The 20,871-nt window shown below is 38.6% G+C and overlaps 1 protein-coding gene across 1 annotated transcript; it reads right to left on the bottom strand.

Moving 5' to 3' along the window:
* Nucleotides 1-876: 876 nt before the first annotated feature.
* Nucleotides 877-5,898, bottom strand: vip (vasoactive intestinal peptide). The gene is made up of 6 exons (XM_008428798.2): nucleotides 5,740-5,898; nucleotides 4,869-4,973; nucleotides 4,481-4,585; nucleotides 3,166-3,288; nucleotides 2,858-2,969; nucleotides 877-2,301 (listed from the first exon to the last, which is right to left on the bottom strand). Coding segments are annotated over exons 1-6 (456 nt in total). The 5' UTR covers nucleotides 5,742-5,898; the 3' UTR covers nucleotides 877-2,292.
* Nucleotides 5,899-20,871: the final 14,973 nt, after the last annotated feature.

Here is a 20,871-nt window from a genome sequence, read left to right as displayed (position 1 = left end):
CTTTCCCCCACAGCAAGAAAGTGTTGAGACTTTGTGGCTAATTAGAACTGCCGTATAATCGGGCTCTGTCTGTAGAACTTCCTGCCTGTCTGCTCTCCGTTTCAAAGACAAAAAGACGAGAAAACGAGAAAATGTTTCCAACCAGAGCAGGAGGTGAGAAACTGAAACATGGTCACCTTTTGTTTTCAGTTGTATTTGGCAGGCGGTTAGCTGTCTCTGTCCGTGGTGCTGAAGTGAACTCGTTCTCTTTGCTGCTTTACACACTCCAGTTTCTTTGTGTTTTCTTTTCAGACTTATTTTTCCTGTCAGAGTTCAGGCAAGTGATCAGCTGCTTGGTCTTTCACATTAAGCCAATTAGATACAGGGTTGGATGAGATGATTTTTCTATGACAGACTTTTGGAAAAAAAAACAACTACTTTTAAAAGAAAAATTATGTGTTCAGTTGTAACTTAATTTTCCTTTTAACAGGTAATTATTATTATATTTACCATTGTTGCTTTATTTACATCCTAGATGCATATTTACATCAAATCACAAAAACTTGTCTGTTGGCAAACTTTGATACTACAAAGCTAAGATTTTTTTCTATAATTGCCAGTGGATTTGATGTTAGTCAACAGACTGCAGAGAGGAGAAATAAAATATAACTGTACATGTCAATCCCAAAGTGATGTCGTCCTCTGAGTGACATCACAGAAAAAGGTCAGGACAGATGACCTTTGGGTCATGATAATCTGCTCTAGCTCATTTGAAGATTTGTCCATTTTCGTCAAAGTTTTTATTATTATTATTAGTATTTTTAAGTCTGGTATAAACCCCCCCAACAAAATGTCAATAAATGAAAATGAGAAACAGTCACAGCCAGACAAAACGACTCAGCTTTGAAAAATAAACCAACATCTTTTATTTGGCCACACGTGTCCTCGTCACTATATGTGCCGAAGGCGGTTCCACGCACAATGAAAACCTCTTTGCTCTATATGTTGAATAGTATAAAGTGATTATATGCATCTGTGTCCTTTCCGAGTTTCATCCCTTTGCCTTGCAGCCTCCCTCTTTCACAACTCAAAGACTCGCTTACAGACTCGATGAAAACGCCCCACAATCATTCCAGAAAACACCACTAGAAATGAACGGAGCCCATTGTTACAATTTATATCATTTAACATGCAAAAACGACAGAAAATGGCAGATTTTTCGTTATACTATGAAATTCTCAATATGCAGAAATCAATGGAAGTCCCGTTGCAGCTGACAAACTGGAAGATCTTACAGAACGATTGGCTTGTAATTAAAGTCATTTAATAATTATAAACGCACATTTTAATGACAGAGTTGTGTGCTACTGGTCTAATGCAAACACAGAGGTACACCAATTACATAACTTTCAAAATGATGTTGATTGAACAATCAGCTATTTAGCTAGGGAATTTTTTTTTACAAAGTTCCTAGTTGCTTTGCCAAAAATTAAAATCTACAATGAATATTCCAAAAGCATTTACGTTTACGAGTTAAGTCAATAAATCAGCGGGCCAGAATTTGGAGGAAAATCTGTATTTGTTTCTGAACTTTCCAATTTAAACACAATTTTTTGTAGACATTAAGACAAAAACAGGAAATTCAACAAGTTCAACATAATAGCAAAATGTGTGATGTCTATGTATTCTTCAAAAGAAAAGAAAAAGAAAAGCTTATGGAGATGCATGGCACTGAAAATCAGATGGACTCTCTAACAGACCGTCTCCAAATGTAAATCTGTGAGGATTCCTTAAGACGTCACACAGCTTGAGAATCGTCTTTGGAAATCGGGATGGTCGTCCTCAGTTGAAAGGAAAAAAAAAAAATTTGACGCCAATGTGCGAAACTTTTCGGAAAAAGAAGAATGAAACCTAAAAACAGATAAATGTGGCCCTTGTTTTAAATAAACTCCTCCTTCATTTCTGACCAATCAAACCTGCACACACGCGCACACACACGCGCACACACACGCGCGCACACACGCGCACACGTTACTCAGTGCTACCTGCAAAATCTTTAACCGTTACCATGATCTGAATACATACTGTGTACATACAGTGTAAACATGTACTGGGTAGATGGATAGATAAATAGCCACACCGAAAGACGTATCACTGTTGGTCGATCCCGTTCTGAATGTCCTTTGCATCAAATACCATGTGTGTGCATTTTTGTTTTTAAATGTGTTTATTTCTTTCTTTTTTGTTTGTTTGTCTTGTAAATAGCATTTTTATAAGATGAGATGAGGTATTCATTCCAACGTGGACCCCTCCTCAAAGTGGCTGCAAATGAGAAAAAGGACAAGGTTACCGATTTGAAACAAACAGGAAATCAATAATTTTTTAGACATAGAGTGTTAAGGAGCTACCTATTTTTACTAAAGTAATAAAAAGCAGGACAGACACCACGAAGCATCTGGATTTTATAAGTATTTCTAGAGGGATTTACAGTCAAACTACCGGGTAGATTGTGCACCATTTTGTTAGGCAACATGAAAAATACCTAAATGGGGGAATATTTTCAAATGGCACGTACCTGTCATATATAAAACTGTTTTAAAAGAAGTAAAAATCCACTCTTTTGCCTTTACCAATGAATGACTATTAATGTATGATTCAAAAGAAAACTTATCCATGTTAACGGATAATATTTTTATTCAACTCGACATCTAACATAAGACGAAAAATATATGCCGTGGATCAGTCTGAGCCACATTTGTTGCTTCTGAATTTAGGTAAAGTTTGCCACATTTCCAGGCAAGGATTGGGTGGAACTGGGTACTGTTATATATCTTTGGTCAAAGCTTAAGAGATACTTAGAAGACGTGAAGATGCCCACCAGCTGAAAGTTGTTTAGGAGGTGGTCTACGTTGATGTTATCGTAGCGCTCCTGGAAAGAGGTGGGTTCATCCCTGGACTCTTCCGCTTCGCTGGTTCCAGGATCTTCTAGGCTGTTTGTGTTTAACAAGAGAGGAAAAATCACATGAGAGTCTCTTATTACATGCAAAAAAACACAAACGGGAAATTTAAAATCCATGCCGACGGAAAACGCTTGTGATATTTATTTACTTTGTTTTGTTTTTTTATTTTTGCAGATTCTATAGTGTTAAAATCTAGTGGGAATACGAGAGGCTTTGGGAGTCCCACCTTCTCTTTCCCGTTAGGAGAGAGTTCAGGTACTCCTTGACCGCCATCTGTTTCCGGAAGCGGCTGTAGTTGTCTGTGAAGATGGCGTCTGTGTGGCGCTTCGCCGGCTCCATCAGGTCGTCACTGAACAGAAGGGGGAGGTCAAAGTTCAGAGCGCGGCAGATTTCTTTGCACAGGCAAGGTCGGGTGTGTGCATGTATCTGTGTCTGTGTGTGTGTGTGTGTGTGTGTGTGTTTGAGTTCCTCCAGGGTCTATCGGACACATGCAACAGAGAGCTTCCATGGCATAAATTAACCTTTAGAAATGTTTAACCAATTGCAAAACGCATCATGGAGATGGTCGGCTCTTTTCATTTCAAATGTCACTTGGTCCTCTTGAACGATCAGTGAAATAAACTGTTGCTGTTTTTTTTTCTTGTTCCTGTCAGAAAGTTAAACTTTTTGTCTAACCAATTTTATAACAGGAAGAAAGAAAAATGAAATAATGGGAGTGGAAATAATCTCTTCAGAACAAAAACGGAAAAATATTAATATTTATATTAATTATTAAAATAAACACAGTAAATTGGAAAAAGAAAATCTGATTATTTAGACGTCTCTCTTTCCCATTACTTTTATATGTAGCTTTTCCACCGTACAGAGGGGAAACAACCACTTTATTCTTCAAAAAAAGGGTTAAAGGGACGTCAACAATTTACAATTGTTACATGCTCAAAGTAAAAACAAAAAAACAAAAAAAAAAACTGTCGATTTTGTGAAATATTAAACTTCAAAGTTTGCTCACATAATAAAAACAGCATAGTTACCAGGACACATTCACATCTTATTTTCTGTGCAGGAATGAAATAATCATTAAAAGTTGTGTTTGCAACTTTAAAACTCTTCATATTATGCTCGTATATTTCTGTGAAAATACAAAGATAAAGAAGATTTTCAAAGTTAGTGATTATTATTTCTGTCACATAACAGTTCCTTTTAGATGCATTGTTTTTTCCCCCCCCCAGAGCAACTGACAAGATAATAAACATGTTTCGAGACATGATTGGATAAAATAAAATATATCTACACTTATAGTCCCCACACTTTTTTTTGAATTTGTAGACCTAAGGAAGTGGTAATTGTTGGTTGGTTGGCTTTCTTTTATTAGCTCTTCCACTTTTTAAAATGTTTTTTAAAATCCAAGATCACAGAAATTCACTGTGAGCTAAGTTGGAACATTACAAGACCATTCTTAATGTTTTTTGTTTTTTTTTGTTTTTTTCATATTTCACGATACAATAATATTCACTCTCGTGTCCAAAATGTGTGACGCCCACCTGACGCGCTTCCCGATCAGAGACTCCAGGTACCTCCTCGCCGACAGCTGCCCCAGGAGTTTGCTGTATCCGCTGGTGAACAAACCGTCTGCATGTCTCGTCGGTCTGCAAAACAATTACAGGGCGGGTCACATAAGAAGGCGCTCAGACTGGCTCCATTCGAACATCTGTTTGTTGTGAAACAGACGCGCATCAGTCTGACCTGTAATTGTGCTAAATATGATGCAAAGGGCAGTTGTACTCTGAGGAAATGCAAATGCGTAAAGCACAGTTGTTTTAGGAGACGGTCTGATTATCTGAGATGAATTAAAGTCGAATGATCCTGAATCACGTGTTTGAGATCTCGTCCGAGACACACTCAGCTCGGATGCTGGAGGTCTGCGCTCACCTCGTGGATGTGTACGGTAGACTCAGAGTCTGGGAGTATAACACACTGCACAGGGCTATTAGGAGAAGCAGGTGGGGGCCGGTCCGTTGTACCATCGCTTTACACCTAAGGAAGGAAATGGTGGCATGTTATTCCCTTCTTTTTTTTTTAAGAAAAAAATATCTTTTCGTCTAAATTACAATTTTAATTTCACACAGACACAGAATTGGTGAAGTTGTTTTTTCTACTGTTCGAACAGCAGATCTGTGAATCATTCTCAAGCGACGCTAATTTGAAAAGCGGTACGAAACTCAGGGTATCTCATGCGTAATTACGCACGGTGCTGTGAAGAGCTGTAAAACACACACTACAATACTGAACGGTAAAATCTGACGAGTTCTTTTTTAAAAGCAAGTTTCCGATTCAAATGCGCCGACTTTACCCCCAAAATGTCCCAAGGAACGCCGGAATGGTCGAGATTTAATTCGATCGTGCGAGCGTCTTTTTGTTGCGTAAAGATAAAGTCTAGATTTTATGAAAGAGAAAGATTTCTCATTCTAAGCTTAATCTTTTGGTAGGTTAGATTACTGATCACACGCCAACCTTCAAGATTACCGCAAATCTTTATTATAAACTTAGAAATCGTCCAAAATTCAATGCGTAATTACGCATGGCACTGACAACAGAGAGCTCATGTGTTAGGAAAGCGGACAAATGTCTGTCTATTGCCTGTATGAAGTAATGCCGAGATTCTGCTAACTCCATAAATACCATTGTGTTTGAAGCTGTACGCAACAGGTTACTACTTAGAAAACTTCATCCAAATTCTGAAACAAAAGCCCAAATATTTCCTAGAAAAAAGAAAAAAAGTAATAATAAAAAAAAATCTTACATTTGCTCTGCGGAAAGTTGCGATCGTCGGGTCTTCTTCTCTTGATCCTAAACGGCTGCTTGTAGCTCCAAACTGCTGATCCAGTCTGCCTCTGCCTGCCTGTTCCTGTTTGCCGTCGGTTCTGCCCCCGTTTTATACACCTGGATGTATCTGGTTTGCAGGAGGGAGGTGGGGGGACGTGAGCCCCATCAGCAGCAGCAGGAGACGTCAAAGGATGGCCGCTTCCGTCATCGGTCTTGCTCACGGTCGGAACCGAAGAGGCCATGTGCAGAAGGTCTGTCGGAAGTTTTACTCTGAGTGTGTGTTCCAATTAGTTGCGAGGAGAAATTAACTTATTCTTCGGGTTGACTCACCAGATTAAAACCCCCCTTCCCATCCTCCCCGAAGGTTAAAATGAGCTGCGACTTCAACCTACATTTTGAAGTCGCAGCTCATTTCTCTCTGTTGTGGATGTTTGGATCACAGGATGCAAGCAGCTCTGGACATTTAGTTTTTTTTTTTAGGGTAACAATTTCCTTACCTCCTCTTGACTGGTCGTTGCATTGTCTTCTACACTTGATTAAGAACCCGTGTCCCTGTCACGTTAACATTATGGATGGCACCGAACCGAACGCACAACCTTGAGAGACCCCAGTGCTCAAAACGATGTTGGAAACGGTTTTCCCACATGAATCAGATTTCTAAGTCAGAAAATGTACAAGTCAGAGACTGGTGCTGATAGTATTTATGGGAAATGATGGTACAAAACGCCAAAAATCATTCTGGTAGAGTTGATTGTCCAGGTCAGTGGTTGCTTTTGCATCTCCAGTGCAGTGGTTGGAACTACAGGCCATGTCGTTCAGATCCGGTGATATAGGAAGGCTGGCGGTTTGACTGTCTCCACCAAAACACTTCAACATTACGAGATGACAGGATGGTGGTCATTTAGGAGAGACAGTTTCATTTTTCCTACTGTTGAGCTTAAGTCATACCCTTCAGTACCAACATTTCCTGCTCCAATCACAAATTCTATTTATTTGCTAATCATCTCAGCTGTTCTTTATCCAGTAACCACTAGGCTGCATTCAGCCCTGTCAGATCATCCTGCTTGCACCACTACTACCTTTTTGGCGGTATTTATCTCTGGTCCCCATTGGTGCAGCTTTAACTGGTTTAAAAGTGCTTTATAAATAAATTTGACATTGGATTGGAACTCCCTGACAGAAATCTGACAAAGTCGGATAAAATTTGTAAACCATAATTGTGGTAGTTCTAATCTTGTGTACTGGATAAATTCTTAAAAAATAAGAATAGAAACATTGAAACTTTGTACATTTTTTAGTGTAATCTTTCTGTTTTACTCTGAGGACACTTGAAAAAAACATTATGTTTTCATAGTAGTTTTTTATTCTATTTATTGAAAGCCAAAATGCCAAAAATCATTAGTTAATCAAAGATCCTTTATTATTATGGCTTAAATCCAATTCCGCTTTGATCTGAACTAAGGTGTTTTGTGGTTTCACCTGTTTAATATCATCACAGTATCAGATCAAATGCAATGAAACAGTCATTCTTCAGAATGTAGCACTTGTTGTAATCATTGTATTTCAGTGTAAATTAGAAAGATCCAGAAGTCTTCAGAAGAACAAAGGAGCATCTTCTGAAGAATCAAAAACCTGTGAGTGAGGAGATGATTTAATCAATTAAAAAAGATTTGGAGCTTAAATAATCAGACGCACTATTAGGAATAAATGATTTCTTTGACATGTTCTTGCCTCTTCAAAACATAAATACTTAATTCATCAACAATGTCAACAAAATCATCCAGTCCTCTCCCCTTGCCCGCTCCATCCATCCATCCATTTATTCACAAAGCAAAATGGGCTCTGGAAATCTTTGAAATGACCACCGCTGATAAACGCAGCTAAGCATTTTACACCCAAAGGCACTGATGCTGTGTTTTTTATTTAATTTTTTTATTTTTCAGGTTGTTTGGGTTGCTTTTACGAAAGAACCACCACGCTGAGCTGAAGTGTTTCTGAGTCCACCCACAGTGTTCTCGATGAGCCCGGTTTGTTTTGCTGGAACAGCACAGTGAAAGAGCCGTGACGTCAGCTGGCGCCTCATCCGCACGTCCTGCCGTCCATCCGTCCGTCTGTCCATCCATTTGTTCTTCTTTTCGTCTTTCCATCCATCCGAATGAATGTGAACCATTTATCTTAAATCGCTGCAGTGGAAAAAAAAAATGACAGGCTGAAACATGTGAGATACAGAGGGTAATCACAGACTCTTGATGTAACAAAGTAGAAATGTGGAAAAACTGCAGCTTTATTTTGAGTGATCTATGGGTCTTTGTTTCTTTTGGGTATGAATATGACGGTATACGCTTACATTTTATCTTGCCACCACTCACAGATGGTACGGAACGTATTGTTAGAGGACAGCAGCAAAGGGGGAGTGATCCAAAACATATGGCTCAACAAGCACAGACATGGTTTAACAATTACGAGATCAACTTTCTTCCATGGATTAAAAACAAAACAGAGAAAAAAAACAAAACAACAACAACTACAAAAGAACAAGAACAGTGACGAGAGAGAATTAGAGGGACAAAATGAGCATGTATAGCAAGTATAATTTGTTTTAGACAATAAAAAAATAATATGGAGTAATGAACTGAAGAATGAAAAGTATAATAGTAAAACAGGAAAACATCCGGGAAAACATGATCACCTACATCTTTGCCATAGCAAACTATTGCATAGTACAACCAACCAACCAACCAACCAACCAACCAACCAACCAACCAACCAACCAACCAACCAACCAACCAACCAACCAACCAACCAACCAACCAACCAANATAACACTGCTGACGTTTTAATTGAAATTTAACATTTTCGTCAAATAATTGTACATGTAAGAGATGACACAAGGAGTTCTTGTCCCATCTTTTCTTTTGTTTCTTCACATATTTACAGACTAAGCAGGAGAATAAGTTTCTGATTAATCCTCTTTGTTTCGCTCTAGCATAATAAATCAATCAATCAATCAATCAATCAATCAATCAATCAATCAATCAATCAATCAATCAATCAATCAATCAATCAATCAATCAATCAATCAATCAATCAAGTTTGTTTGTGTCACACATTTCAGCAACAAGGCAGTTTAAAGTACTTCACAGCTTAAAAACACAACAATAAAAAGTCACAAAAACAACACGCAGTCAGCAATTGAGAAACCAGAAACAAACACATTTTGAATCATCAATGCACATCAAATATGTTGGTTAAAGTTTCATTTATTTTGGTTCTAAACAGGTGGGTTAGTCCGGTCACTATCTGCACTTCACCTCTGTCAGCTTTGAGCTGCGTTCTTGTTTTCCAGATCAACTGTTTTCACTGTAAACAAGCAATCAGTTACTTTTTAAACTGGACAATACGATCATCCTTACTTTGTGATCTAGACTCCTGCAGATCGGCTGAAAAGTGGCCACAAAGAAAGAGGGCCTGAAGTCGAGCCACCAATATTACATTCTGAAAATATAATCCATAACAATCATGAGGAATAATATGGGATTGCGGGACGAGTGAGACGTTGTGAATTGATTCAAAGCAAAAGTGCACAGAGAGAACAAATAGCACGTTCTTCCAGAGTCCATCTGATCTGAAAAAATACATTAAACAGAATAATCTGGTGTGCACAGTAAGATGGTCCACAAAAGCTTTGCTTGTATCTGATGCACTGAATAGGATCGTGCTCTCATCCTATTGCTCAGGTGAAAGTACTAACTTATTCCCCTCTTGTTCCGCACCCACAGCTGTATAATCTGGCAGCCAGCAATCTATAGATGGATTGGCTTGCATGATGTGAAGAAGAGAAAACCATAGTGGACGTCTGTGGTTGTGTGTTTATTGCATAACTTTCATTTTTCAGTGCTTGGGAAGATGACCTGAACAAATGGATAGAAACATTTACTGACATCTGAAGCTGCCCTTTCAACTCCACCCAAGTTATGGGTGGACAAAAGAAAAGCTAACATCAGAATTTAAGATGAAATTGCTCTGATATTTTCAATATTTTAGTTTTACACTTCACTGTATTTAAGCGACAATTTTCATTTGGAGGCAAAGAATTATCTCAGGGATTAAAAAATCTCAGAGTCACGAGCTGATGGATAACTACTGGTAATAAAACATGACCACGTTAAAAAACCGATGTTGTTCCACATCCCTTCTCCCCCGTACAGAAACATTTTCGAAGGACGTATGATCGAACGGCTTAAAAAGTTTCTACATTAAAACCGGTTATGTATAAGTTACTGCAAACACTGTCAAATACAGTAGATCAATTATTATCTGTGTATAACTTCACAAAGCAACGGTGTACAATAATCACCAACATGATTGATAGCAGCTTTAAATGGTTTTGCAATTATAAGAAAGGCAACATTGCATTTGTGCTAATAAAAAAAAAAGTATCAGCGTTGTTTGGTTTCAGGAGCACAACACAGCTGCATTAAATTTTGCTCCCTGCAGCAAAAACAAATAATATTGTTTTACGCACATTTTCCAAGGAGCAGGATTGATTTCGATTCACATTTGCGGTTGTGCACCTGATAATGACTACAAATCCTATTTACCACTGCACAGAGATTTATATCTCTTATATTTTTATGTATATATCCTCCCAGTCAGCAGACGATCTCTTCGTCCTCCACCACCACCTCTTATCTTCCCTCTTCGCAGCCATGATGGCACTACGTAAACCTTAATGTGATCAGTTCATAGAAAAAGTGGATTACGCAGAAGTCCAAGGGAGAAAGAGCTGCTCTAATTGACAGCGGTGACTGGAGACAGATCCCAGCAGGAAAGGGAAGCTGATGGAGGAAATGTCAGCCGCATTACGTTGATGTTGACGGAATGCACAGAGGAAAACGTTCCTATGGACGTGAATCAGACCATCTCGACTGTGTGCACGCTCAGGACGACCCAGTCGGGGCTCTTTGTTAGTTCAGCACAAACAGCGGGTCATTCACTTTTGCTGCCAGAAACCACGGTGCCTTTAAAATTTGGTAAGATGGTGGCTCTCACTCAGAGAGTTCAAATAAACCGGTCTTACTCAGATGTCTGTCTTACGTTCAGGCTCTCCCTGCTCCGTACTTCTTGCACACTGTGTTGTCCACTGAGCACAGCAAATGACTTCATCCTCGCATCCAGGAACACCGATTAGCTACAGGCTTGATGCAGAGTGTAATTAGTTTTAAATAATTTGGTTTGAGAAAATATATAACTCTTATAAAGCAGTTTATATCCATTATTATCGTGGCGGAGTCAAATACGAGTCTCAGTGGATCGAGTGCTAAATATTGAACCTGAAAGGTTAACATATCATGGTTCTTTCTTTCTAGATGGTTTTATTTGTACAAAATATGTGTAAAAAGTCCTAATAATATCATTTTAATTGCAGTAGCATCTGATTCGGAAAAAAAAAATTAAATGTCAATATGTCTTTAGTGGGAATTTATTCAGAAAAAAATCCCACATAATCGTATATGATTTTTTTAATGTAAATAGTAATAATTGTTGTTGCCCTAGAAATATTGCTAAACAAATAAAAAAATGTAAATATTACACTTGAAAATGTATGTATTTATTTATTTTTCAATTGTAGGGGCTTTTTTAGTAGTAATTTGTGGCTTCATGTTTTCCTTTGGTGTAAATATAATGTGACTCATTCATTTCCACATCAAAGATGATGCAGTTGTGTGCTGTTCTTCATATGTTGGGAAATGGCTACAAGAAAAAAAAATTATCAGTCCAGATCGACAGCCAGGGCAATAAATAAAACATTCGAAAGAAGCAAAACTGTGAAAAAAACCAAAAAAAAAATCCTCCTCATGCTCACTATTAAATCTGACGTTGTGGGTCTCTATCTCCAGTGTACTACATCATGAAAACTCACCGAAAACTAGAATGCCTAGTAATTTGTCGAGATTATAGATTAAGGATTCAAAACATACAGTTAAATGAACACTCACAGACACAAAACTGATCCTGTTCCATTGCTATCTAAGCGTTAGACAGGACCACAGACTATGGATGAGCTAAATAGGCTGTGCAAAATGGAAAGGTCCAGGATTCTTCTCTGAAATGTTGGGAAATTTTACATAAAGCAAAGAAAGTTGGACAAATTTGCAATAGTAACAGCTATGAACCCTGGTAGTTTTGTTAAAAACAAGTATTTTTAAATGTAAGGTCTGTTCTTGAATGAGAGGATAGATTGCTCTAAGGGTTTTAGGAGTGAGATTATGCTAACAAACCACTGGGATGATATAATTTTTTTCTCTGGGTTTTTACTCATTCTTACCAGACATGCAAACAAATGTAATCAGTTTATGTGTTTAATAACTAGATTATTTACATCAATGGGAAAACCACATGACTCTGTGACTGATGGCTATTATCACTAAATAAAAAGGTCTCTTCAATTGTTTCAAATGTTAAAAGCTACAGTCCTTAAACAAGGAAAGAGAAAGAGGAAACAAGTATTTTTTTTTTTTTTAAAAACCTGATTTTACAAGAAAATAAGCATCTGTGTATAATTCCACATCTGTTAGAGGTAAAGAGAACCTGTGTCTGCTGAAATCTCACCATCAACAAAACCAATGCAGCTGATTTAATGTCTGCAGAAATGGTGGCCAGAAGCAGCCACAAGTGAATACAATTAGTCAAACTCAAGAAGTCCCACATGCTTACTTGCGAACTACATCAACACCACATGCTGTTGCTGGTCCTGGCAGTAAACGCAACACCTGTGACTAAAACAGCCAGAAACCCTGTGGGGACACATACTGTTCACTAAGAACTTTTTTTTGTACCTTTAATTTCTTCGAATTGCCTGGTTTGTCTCATCACTTTGCAACGCAGACAGAGCTTGGAGACAGAGGAAGGATGGTCTTTGTTCTTACTGTCTTGGAAATGAGCACACACATACAGTAAATACCCAGAAACCTTGATGCCTTAATGCTGAGCTGACTGTATTTTTTATTACTTTTTTTTTTTTTACCTTTGCACCCACACAGACTATCTATACAAAAGGAATGATGGGAAAAGACATAATTCTCTGACGGGGCCAGCATTTTTCAAGATGGGGTCACGGCCACGCTGACCCCCCCACTTAGTGGCGCCACTGCTACTTATTAGCTTTACTTATTAGTTATGTAGCACAATGAACATATTGTCACCCTCTGATTGGTTATATTTTCTTGAGTCCATCAGAAACAACCCTACGCCTTCAGACAAGGCCGTTTCAGGTGCTTTCATTAGCATGATGTCGAGTAGGTAAATTTGACAACCGTACCAGCCCAGTACGGTTGTCAAAGTGAGGGAAACAAAGAAAACACACTACAGAATGTGAGAGAGCTCAAAAACGTTAAAAGTAAAAGAGCGGGAACAGATTAGCGGTGCAGCCATTACATCTACGTGTCTTTGTAGCAAGAGACTCTGCGTCGCAACTCTTCCAGCAGTCGGCGTGATGAGGGGAATCCCCTGGCTGGCTGAGTGCCTCCTTTGGCCAACATTATCCAATTAGCGAACCGCAGAGTAACAACTCTGATTGCAGATTACAGCTGGCAGCCTGATGGGACGCGCTGGGGTCTCGCTGCCACTTTCGCTCGCTCGTCTCCGTCTCCTCTGAGTGAACGCGGCAGGTAGACAGATGGAGAGCAGCGGCTGAGATAAGACGCACTAAGAGACACGGAGACAAGAGTGTTTGAAAAGTGTCTGAAAGAGAGGCCGCACCGGAGGTAGGAACAATGGATGTCTGAGATATGGAGGGAGGTGGAAGACAAAAAACAAACAAGGAAGGTAAAATCCATCCATCCATTTTCCTGCACCCTTGTCCCTTAGTGGGGTCAGGAGGGTTGCTGGTGCCCATCTCCAGCTGGCGTGCCGGGCGAGAGGCGGGGTCACCCTGGACAGGTCGCCAGTCTGTCGCAGGGCAACACAGAGACACACAACCATGCACACACACACTCACACCTAGGGCAATTTGGAAAGGCCAATTAACCTAACAGTCATGTTTTTGGACTGTGGGAGGAAACCAGAGTACCCGGAGAAAACCCACGCATGCACAGGGAGAACATGCAAACTCCATGCAGAAAGACCGGGCCGGGAATCGAACCCAGAACCTTCTTGCTGCAAGGCAACAGCTCTACCAACTGCGCCACTGTGCAGCCCAGGAAGGTAAAATAAAAATAAAGGTAAAAAAGCATCACAGGGCTCTCCATGTTTTTTCTTTTTCTGCCTTTCACTGCAATAACAGATGCGAGGCTCTAGCGTTTTGGTGTCCAGTGACTGAAATTCAGTGGTGGAGAAAGCACTCAAAAAATTTACTTAAGTAAAAGTACAAATACACAGACAAAAATGTACTCAAGTAAAAGTAAAACTACCACATTAACATTTGTACTTAAGTAAAAGTAAAAAAAGTACTGGCTTTTAAAATACTTAAGTATTAAAAGTAAAAGTTCTTGCTGAATGCATGACCTAATCCCTAATACAATATCATTAAGTGAACCGATCGTATTTAATTTTAATACATTAGAAATGTGCCATTTTAATGAACAATGCCACAGATAAAGCATGTTTTTATTATGTTTATTCTGTAACATAGTTTAGAGTTAGATATGTTATTCTATGCATCATAATTTCAGGGATGGAAACATCTTGTCTCCTGTCCTAGCATAGCATGAACTTCACGTTTTTTGCCACTAGTGGCGTTTATTTTGAAAGAAATCCAACAGAAAGGGGATGGAAAGAAGGTGGGTGGGGGAGGACATGCAACCGAGGAGCCACGTAGCAGAGTTTTAGTCAAGACCTACCTACGCAAGACAAAGTCAAGACCAGCACCCCGAGCTACGTTGCACAAAAAATTACGTTTTACCTATCAAAATTGCTTCTCAAATTGATCTGAAAGATCCACATTTCCATAAAACACCTAGATATGAAATCCTTAGAACTGAAATAAATTTAATCAGCAAAGATCCGTCCAGAAGAATCGGATCGTTCCTGAATGTCATATCAATACAGATTTCGGTCACAGCATTGTCCCATATATGCGACACCTCAGTCAACACCTCCACACAATATTTCAGCGCATGAGTGACAACTTTTTTTCATCGCAGATGCAACATGTGTGTCTCAGTCAGCACAGCTAGCTTTGCTAGCATCACGTCCACATAGCTTACCTTTCTTTAAGCTTTCCTTCGAAGTGATGCTAAAAGTTGGATGCAGTCCCCACCGTCTGTGAAAGCGAAGCGCTGCTGATTTTACTTCTCGCCATATCTATGATTTATGCAGCGCTATTATATTACTGACGATTAGACAGACATCTTCTCCCACTCAGAGGAAACCCCTGCGCATGTCTGGAGCTCCGCTTGCGAGTAAAGGGGGAGGCGATGGGTGACAACAGACACGTAAGTCACGTTATTGCTTGGATTTTACGGCGCCACCTTAAGTCCCTGAACTTCACATTTTAACGGACAAAAAGCACAATGCGACTTGGATGTACCGAGTAACGCGATACTTTTGTAGAAATGTAGCGAAGTAGAAAGTACAGATACTTACTGTAAAATGTAGTGGAGTAAAAGTAGAAAGTACCCATTATTAAATCTACTTAAGTAAAGTACAGATACACAAAAATTGTACTTAAGTACAGTAACGAAGTATTTGTACTTCGTTACTTCCCACCATTGCTGAAATTTTTATTCTTTTTTTGCTAAATTCCTGGAGCTCAGTTTGATTGGATGGACATTGTCTAAGCAGCAGTTTCCTACTCTTGCCATGAATTCTCAAGTGTTTTTGTGTTTTGGCTTTGACAGGACCATTCTAGCACATTATCATGTGCTATGAATAAGGTCATTTAGAAGTAGTTTTAGTCGTATGTTTAGAGTTGTTTCCATTCTTTCAGATGAACTTTCGCTCCAGTCTTTAACGGCCGTTCACAAGTTTTCTTGCAAGTCCATAAAAACATTTTGTCTGTAAACTGTTAAGCAGATGAACAAGCACAAAAACTAATATAGTGGATTTAATTTTCTCTTTAAAATTCAAGTCCAAGCTGAAATTGCTCAAACTGTAGCAGAAGGTAAAACAGGCATAATTCAGTAGCGTACATCTTTATTGTGTTGTAAAAAAAACCTCTTTGGAACCAAAAGTGGGATGGTTCTCCTATTTTTTTATTCAGAGACATGTAATTAAGAAAGTAAGAAGTAATATTTGGTATTCAAAGAACTGTAATCTTCTCCATAAACCAACAATCATTTGAAATGTCAGCCTATTTTTATTTTTTTTGCTACTACCATGTGGCCCCACTCTGCCACTAAACGCAGATCCCATTCGCTTTGATGACGGATCGTGATCCCCAACCTGAAGAGATGACCCTGATGAATCAGTTCAACGTCTCTAATGCTTAAACCCAATTCACTTGAACAGGATGCAAGCTGCATTCAGAGCTGAAAATGATCACAAGAAATCAGAGGACCGGAGGAAATTTAGAGAAATGACCAACTAAAAGGACCCTAATGTAAATGATATGATTATGACGCAGATTATCTGGAGTTCTGTTTCTCACTGATGACTTGGAGAGTCTCAGCCGGTGGCCATGTTAGTTTCATACAAGCGAATATGGACAGTGGTAAAAGTGTAATAATTCAAACTTTCATGGAATGATGACAAAGTTAGGATCAGAGCATGTTTTCGTTAAATGTTTTCTGTTTTCTGCACTCAAAAGTTTATTTCAAAACACTTTTCGTTGGAGGGAAACATCTCTTGTTTTGCGTCCGATGTGTGCAAATGTGTCAACGTGGCAACTGTGAGACGTGCACTTTCAAAATCAATGGAAACAAGACAGCAACTGCTGAAAGTATAAGGGTTTCTGTTTTGCAGTTTGCTGCAAACCCTAAAGGAGACATAACATCTTTGCTTGAGAACTTTGCTTTAGACAATATCTGCACATTAGGGAAATTAATTTGGAAATGGTTTTATACCTCCCTTCTCTCATTAGAAACTTAAACATGTTGCTAACATTTACATTTAAACTGGGAATAACACTAAGCTTCAAACCAGTTGGATTCATACGAAATGTTACTGTTTAATAACCTTTAATTCACAGCTGTAATCACAGCAAAAACTTGTTCTATTAAATACTGGCTCAGGTAAGTTTTTTTTTTTTTTAGATCTTTTTGGCTCTAGTGGCCTTTATTTGTTAATTGACAGGAAAGTGGGTAATGAGAGAAGGGAGAAGACATGCAGCAAAGGTCGCCAAGGCCGGGAATCAAACCTGCAACAGCTGCGTCGAGGACTAAGGCCTCCATATGTGGGTTGTGCTTAACCTCTGCACCACCACAGCACACCACGGGCTCAGGTAAGTTGATAACAAACACACGCCACACTTTTAAGCTCTGATAAGCATTTTCAAAAACCATGTGTTGTATTTTTTGTCTTACTTCCCGGTATGTTTCATTTAAAGTTAGTCTATCACATGCGTTGCGTGAGTGTGACAAAAACATCAATGCATAAGAATTATTCTCTCTGGCGCTAAACACAGAACCACAGCCAGCGGACTCATCAAGGCTCCACTCCCTTGAGGTTTCGTTAACGAAGGGATTGTTTGGTGTTTGTCTGGTACACAGCTCAATTAGCCTTCCAGAGCTCTTCAATGCATCCTAAATTAACTAAAGACATAAATACATTTGGTCTGGATTCAACCCCAAGCCAGCCATTACGCACCACATGCAGCCTTGAGACTGTAATTGGTGCAACACACACTTGCGCAAGCGCACACTCACACTACCTTCATTAGCTCTCATTAGCTGAAAAAATTTACCTAGAATTCATTGGGGCCACGTTGCTCTCTTGTGGGAACCAATCGGATTACGCTGCTCTTCCTGGTCGGAAAATGATGTCATCTGTCTGTCTGTCTGTCTATGGATGTGATACTGTCTCTCTTCAAAGTCTTCATTCTTTTGCTGCAGACATTTTAACTCATCAGCATCGTGGGGCTCATACCTCTGTGATGGCCGCATTCCATTTCTGCGCTGCCATTGTGCGTGCTGGGTCACCGCCACACCCGGGCACCAGCAGAACCTTTGTGAATGTCATTAGCTGCAGGTGGGCCTTTCTGTAATGATATGTCAAAATGTCCTGCCAGAGGTCGTTTTCTCCTGGGGTCATGGGATTTTTTTCTTATTTTTATTTTTTTAAAGGACGGGATGATCATAAAAATCTAAATCACATGAAAACTCTTCTGCTTGTCGTCATTAAAAGAATTCCAACTACTTATTTCTCTCCTGCTTGGGCTCGTCCCTCTCTTTCAGCAGATAAAATGATTCATAAGCATTAAATCATTAAGAGGATTTCTAATATTAAACTTCAAAGAAAACCTTTGAAAAAGAAAACCATTAATGTCTTATTAGACAGTCTAATCTAATACATTGACAAAAATGATTCTAAATTACCTGCTGCGGTGCAGAATCGAGGAAAACAGAATATTATGAGTTTCACCTAGATAACTGAATTGCACTGGATTGCGTGGGAGAATCTGACATATTTATAAACATCATTTTTCACCCTGAGCTAGATTTGCGACAGACTGGTTGTGGTCTTTGACGCAGTCGAAACCGCCGGCTTTAGAGATCAAGTCACCGGAGTGCGAATCTACCTTAGTGCGTCACAGATGCACTTCCCTTCAGCAATAAAACCTGAATACCTGTCAAAGCAGGATGACCTCATCGCAATCATCGGGCATTCTTCAGCTAAATGAGCGTGATGAGACGCTCGTCATGGTTGTTTTTGAGTTATAGAATTTCAACGTGCTTGTTTTCATGGAAAAGCAGTGTGAAAATGGACAATTTTGCTTAACATGCCAGCAATTTCTCCAATAATTACTTTTCCTAGAAACATTTCTGACCCTTACATTGCTCCATGTAACATAGAATAAGACATCCCACACTGTGAAATCTGCTATTTATTTATTATTGATATTTTTAATTCTTTCACTGAGCCTCATCCGCAGAATGAAATAACTTCTGGTAAGTTGATTAAAACAAACAAACAAAAAAAGCAGTATAATAACGATAATATCACTGGGTTGCTCTAATGAGTTTAACTCACACTAGAGAGCAAATTTGTTCATCTATGATAACATTAGCTTTTTGTTGCGAAGTAGTTAGCGCTAGCTATATTCAACAGACAATATAAGAATGAATTTTGCTCCCACAATTCAGTTGTAATGTGCTATCCATTTTGTGTAAAATTACATTTACAAGCTTGTTTTTGTCGATTTTGTTGAGCATTTCGTAGAACTGTTGTTATAAGAGTTGCCTTGCAGCAATGATTTCCTGGCTTTAAACTCTTATTTGGGCCTCTCTTGGGTTTTCCATGTTCCTGTCCCCCCACATCATAACACATAAGCATTGGATTTGCATGTTTTGCAAACCCTTTGACTCCGGGTTTGTCTTCCTGAGTCAAACCCATGACTCAACCCTGGTTGTGTTAAATCTACCCCGCCCTGAATTTGTCCATAGTCTACAGAAAACAATGCAGCAGTTTGCAGAGTGAAGGAAAATAAATGTCCACAGTCATCACTTTGATTTTAGCCAGTCAACAACACTTTATTCAATAGATTAAACATTCTGCCACATTGTCTCCGTCTTTCTCTGCTTGGCATCTGGAAAGCACTTCCCTGATCTAACCTGACAGAGTTGCATAATACCTTGTCGATATCCAGAGCCAGCCATGCTTTCGACTGTCATCGTGCTTTTTGTGTCACGATGATGTAAAATCGTGACACAAACGATTTTACATCATCGTCTTGCAACAGTATGAAAACTTAGGCTGCATTTGATTTTCTTGACTTAACCTAAATATGCTTTTTTATGCTGTAATTGAATAGTTTTTAGTGTTCCACTGTATGTGCCTGTTTTCTGGACATCATTTTACTGTCAATAGTAAAGATATGTGGGTGAGTTTGGCTAAAATCACCCACATATTCCAGTAATTTGTTACAGCCTTCCTCATAAATATCAGCCTAATTATTAATAATGGGAGAGACAGGGACTTTATGTGCTGTCTTTATTAGTATCCTAGGGTATGATGACATCCATAGGTTTAATAAATTGGGGAAATTTTTACTGTTTTGTTGTCAAAGACTCTTTATGTTTCAGTGGATTTACTGAATGTAAATTCATTTGATCTTTAATTAGATTTTTTTCAAAACATAAGAATTTGGTTAAAAAACTTCCTTAATTTACTCCTAAGAAAATTCACAATACATTTCTTCATATAGATCTGATTATAACAGCAGGGATGTAAGAATTTAGGTAGTGTTTGTCATAGTAATGCTACAAATGATCTTGTTAAATGACTACTGCTGAGGATACATTTAAATGTTGGTGATAAAATTTTTTCTGTGTTTAGATATAATGGAAATAGCGTTTTTAGGTAAAACTATGATAAAAGTTTTATTTTTATTTTAATTGAATGGATTTATTTAAGCCATCTTTAGATCTTCAAGGAGAAAGGAAATGAGTGTAAAAAGAAAACAGAAGTCTACAATACAGTACAGTCTAAAGACAAATATTGATCTTATTTATCAGAATTGAAATATGTGACTTGACTTTTCCTGCTTTACATCAGCAAGCATTGCCAGCATTTTACTAAATGCCCAATTAATGAAGGGTATTTTGTGAAAAAATTAATTTCATGCCATTTTCAAGGTTCAAAGTTTACATACACTAAGCCTATGCTTAGAGCAGGGGTATCAAACTCGTTTTCATTTTGGGCCATGTCAAAAATCTGAATGTTCTTAAAGGGCCAGTTGTGCCAGAATATAATGATAAAAAACAATTAAACTGTTAAAATATCATTAAACAGCTGTCCCTTCAGAATTTTGTGGGGGGTTTTTTGCGTGTGGGGGGTTTTTTGCAATCAAAATGACAGATTTCGTGCCAATTTAGAAATGTTTTTAAGGAATTTTTATTTTTGCACTAATGTATAATGTTAAATGTGACTTTCTATTATGGACTATAACTTGACATCAAGTAAGGCTGAGGGAGCAGTCACTTAAACTCAATGTTTTTGACCAATTTATATA

This window comes from Poecilia reticulata, linkage group LG15, assembly GCF_000633615.1.
Source record: "Poecilia reticulata strain Guanapo linkage group LG15, Guppy_female_1.0+MT, whole genome shotgun sequence".
Taxonomy (NCBI): domain Eukaryota; kingdom Metazoa; phylum Chordata; class Actinopteri; order Cyprinodontiformes; family Poeciliidae; genus Poecilia; species Poecilia reticulata.
This window is presented reverse-complemented; position numbering and strand designations above follow the sequence as displayed.

Coding starts and splice junctions, on each gene's coding strand:
- vip (XM_008428798.2), bottom strand. Junction 3,289..4,480: donor CTGATCGGGAAGCGCGTCAG/GTGGGCGTCACA, acceptor CCTTCTGTTCAG/TGACGACCTGATGGAGCCGG. Junction 2,970..3,165: donor CTCCTAACGGGAAAGAGAAG/GTGGGACTCCCA, acceptor AAACACAAACAG/CCTAGAAGATCCTGGAACCA.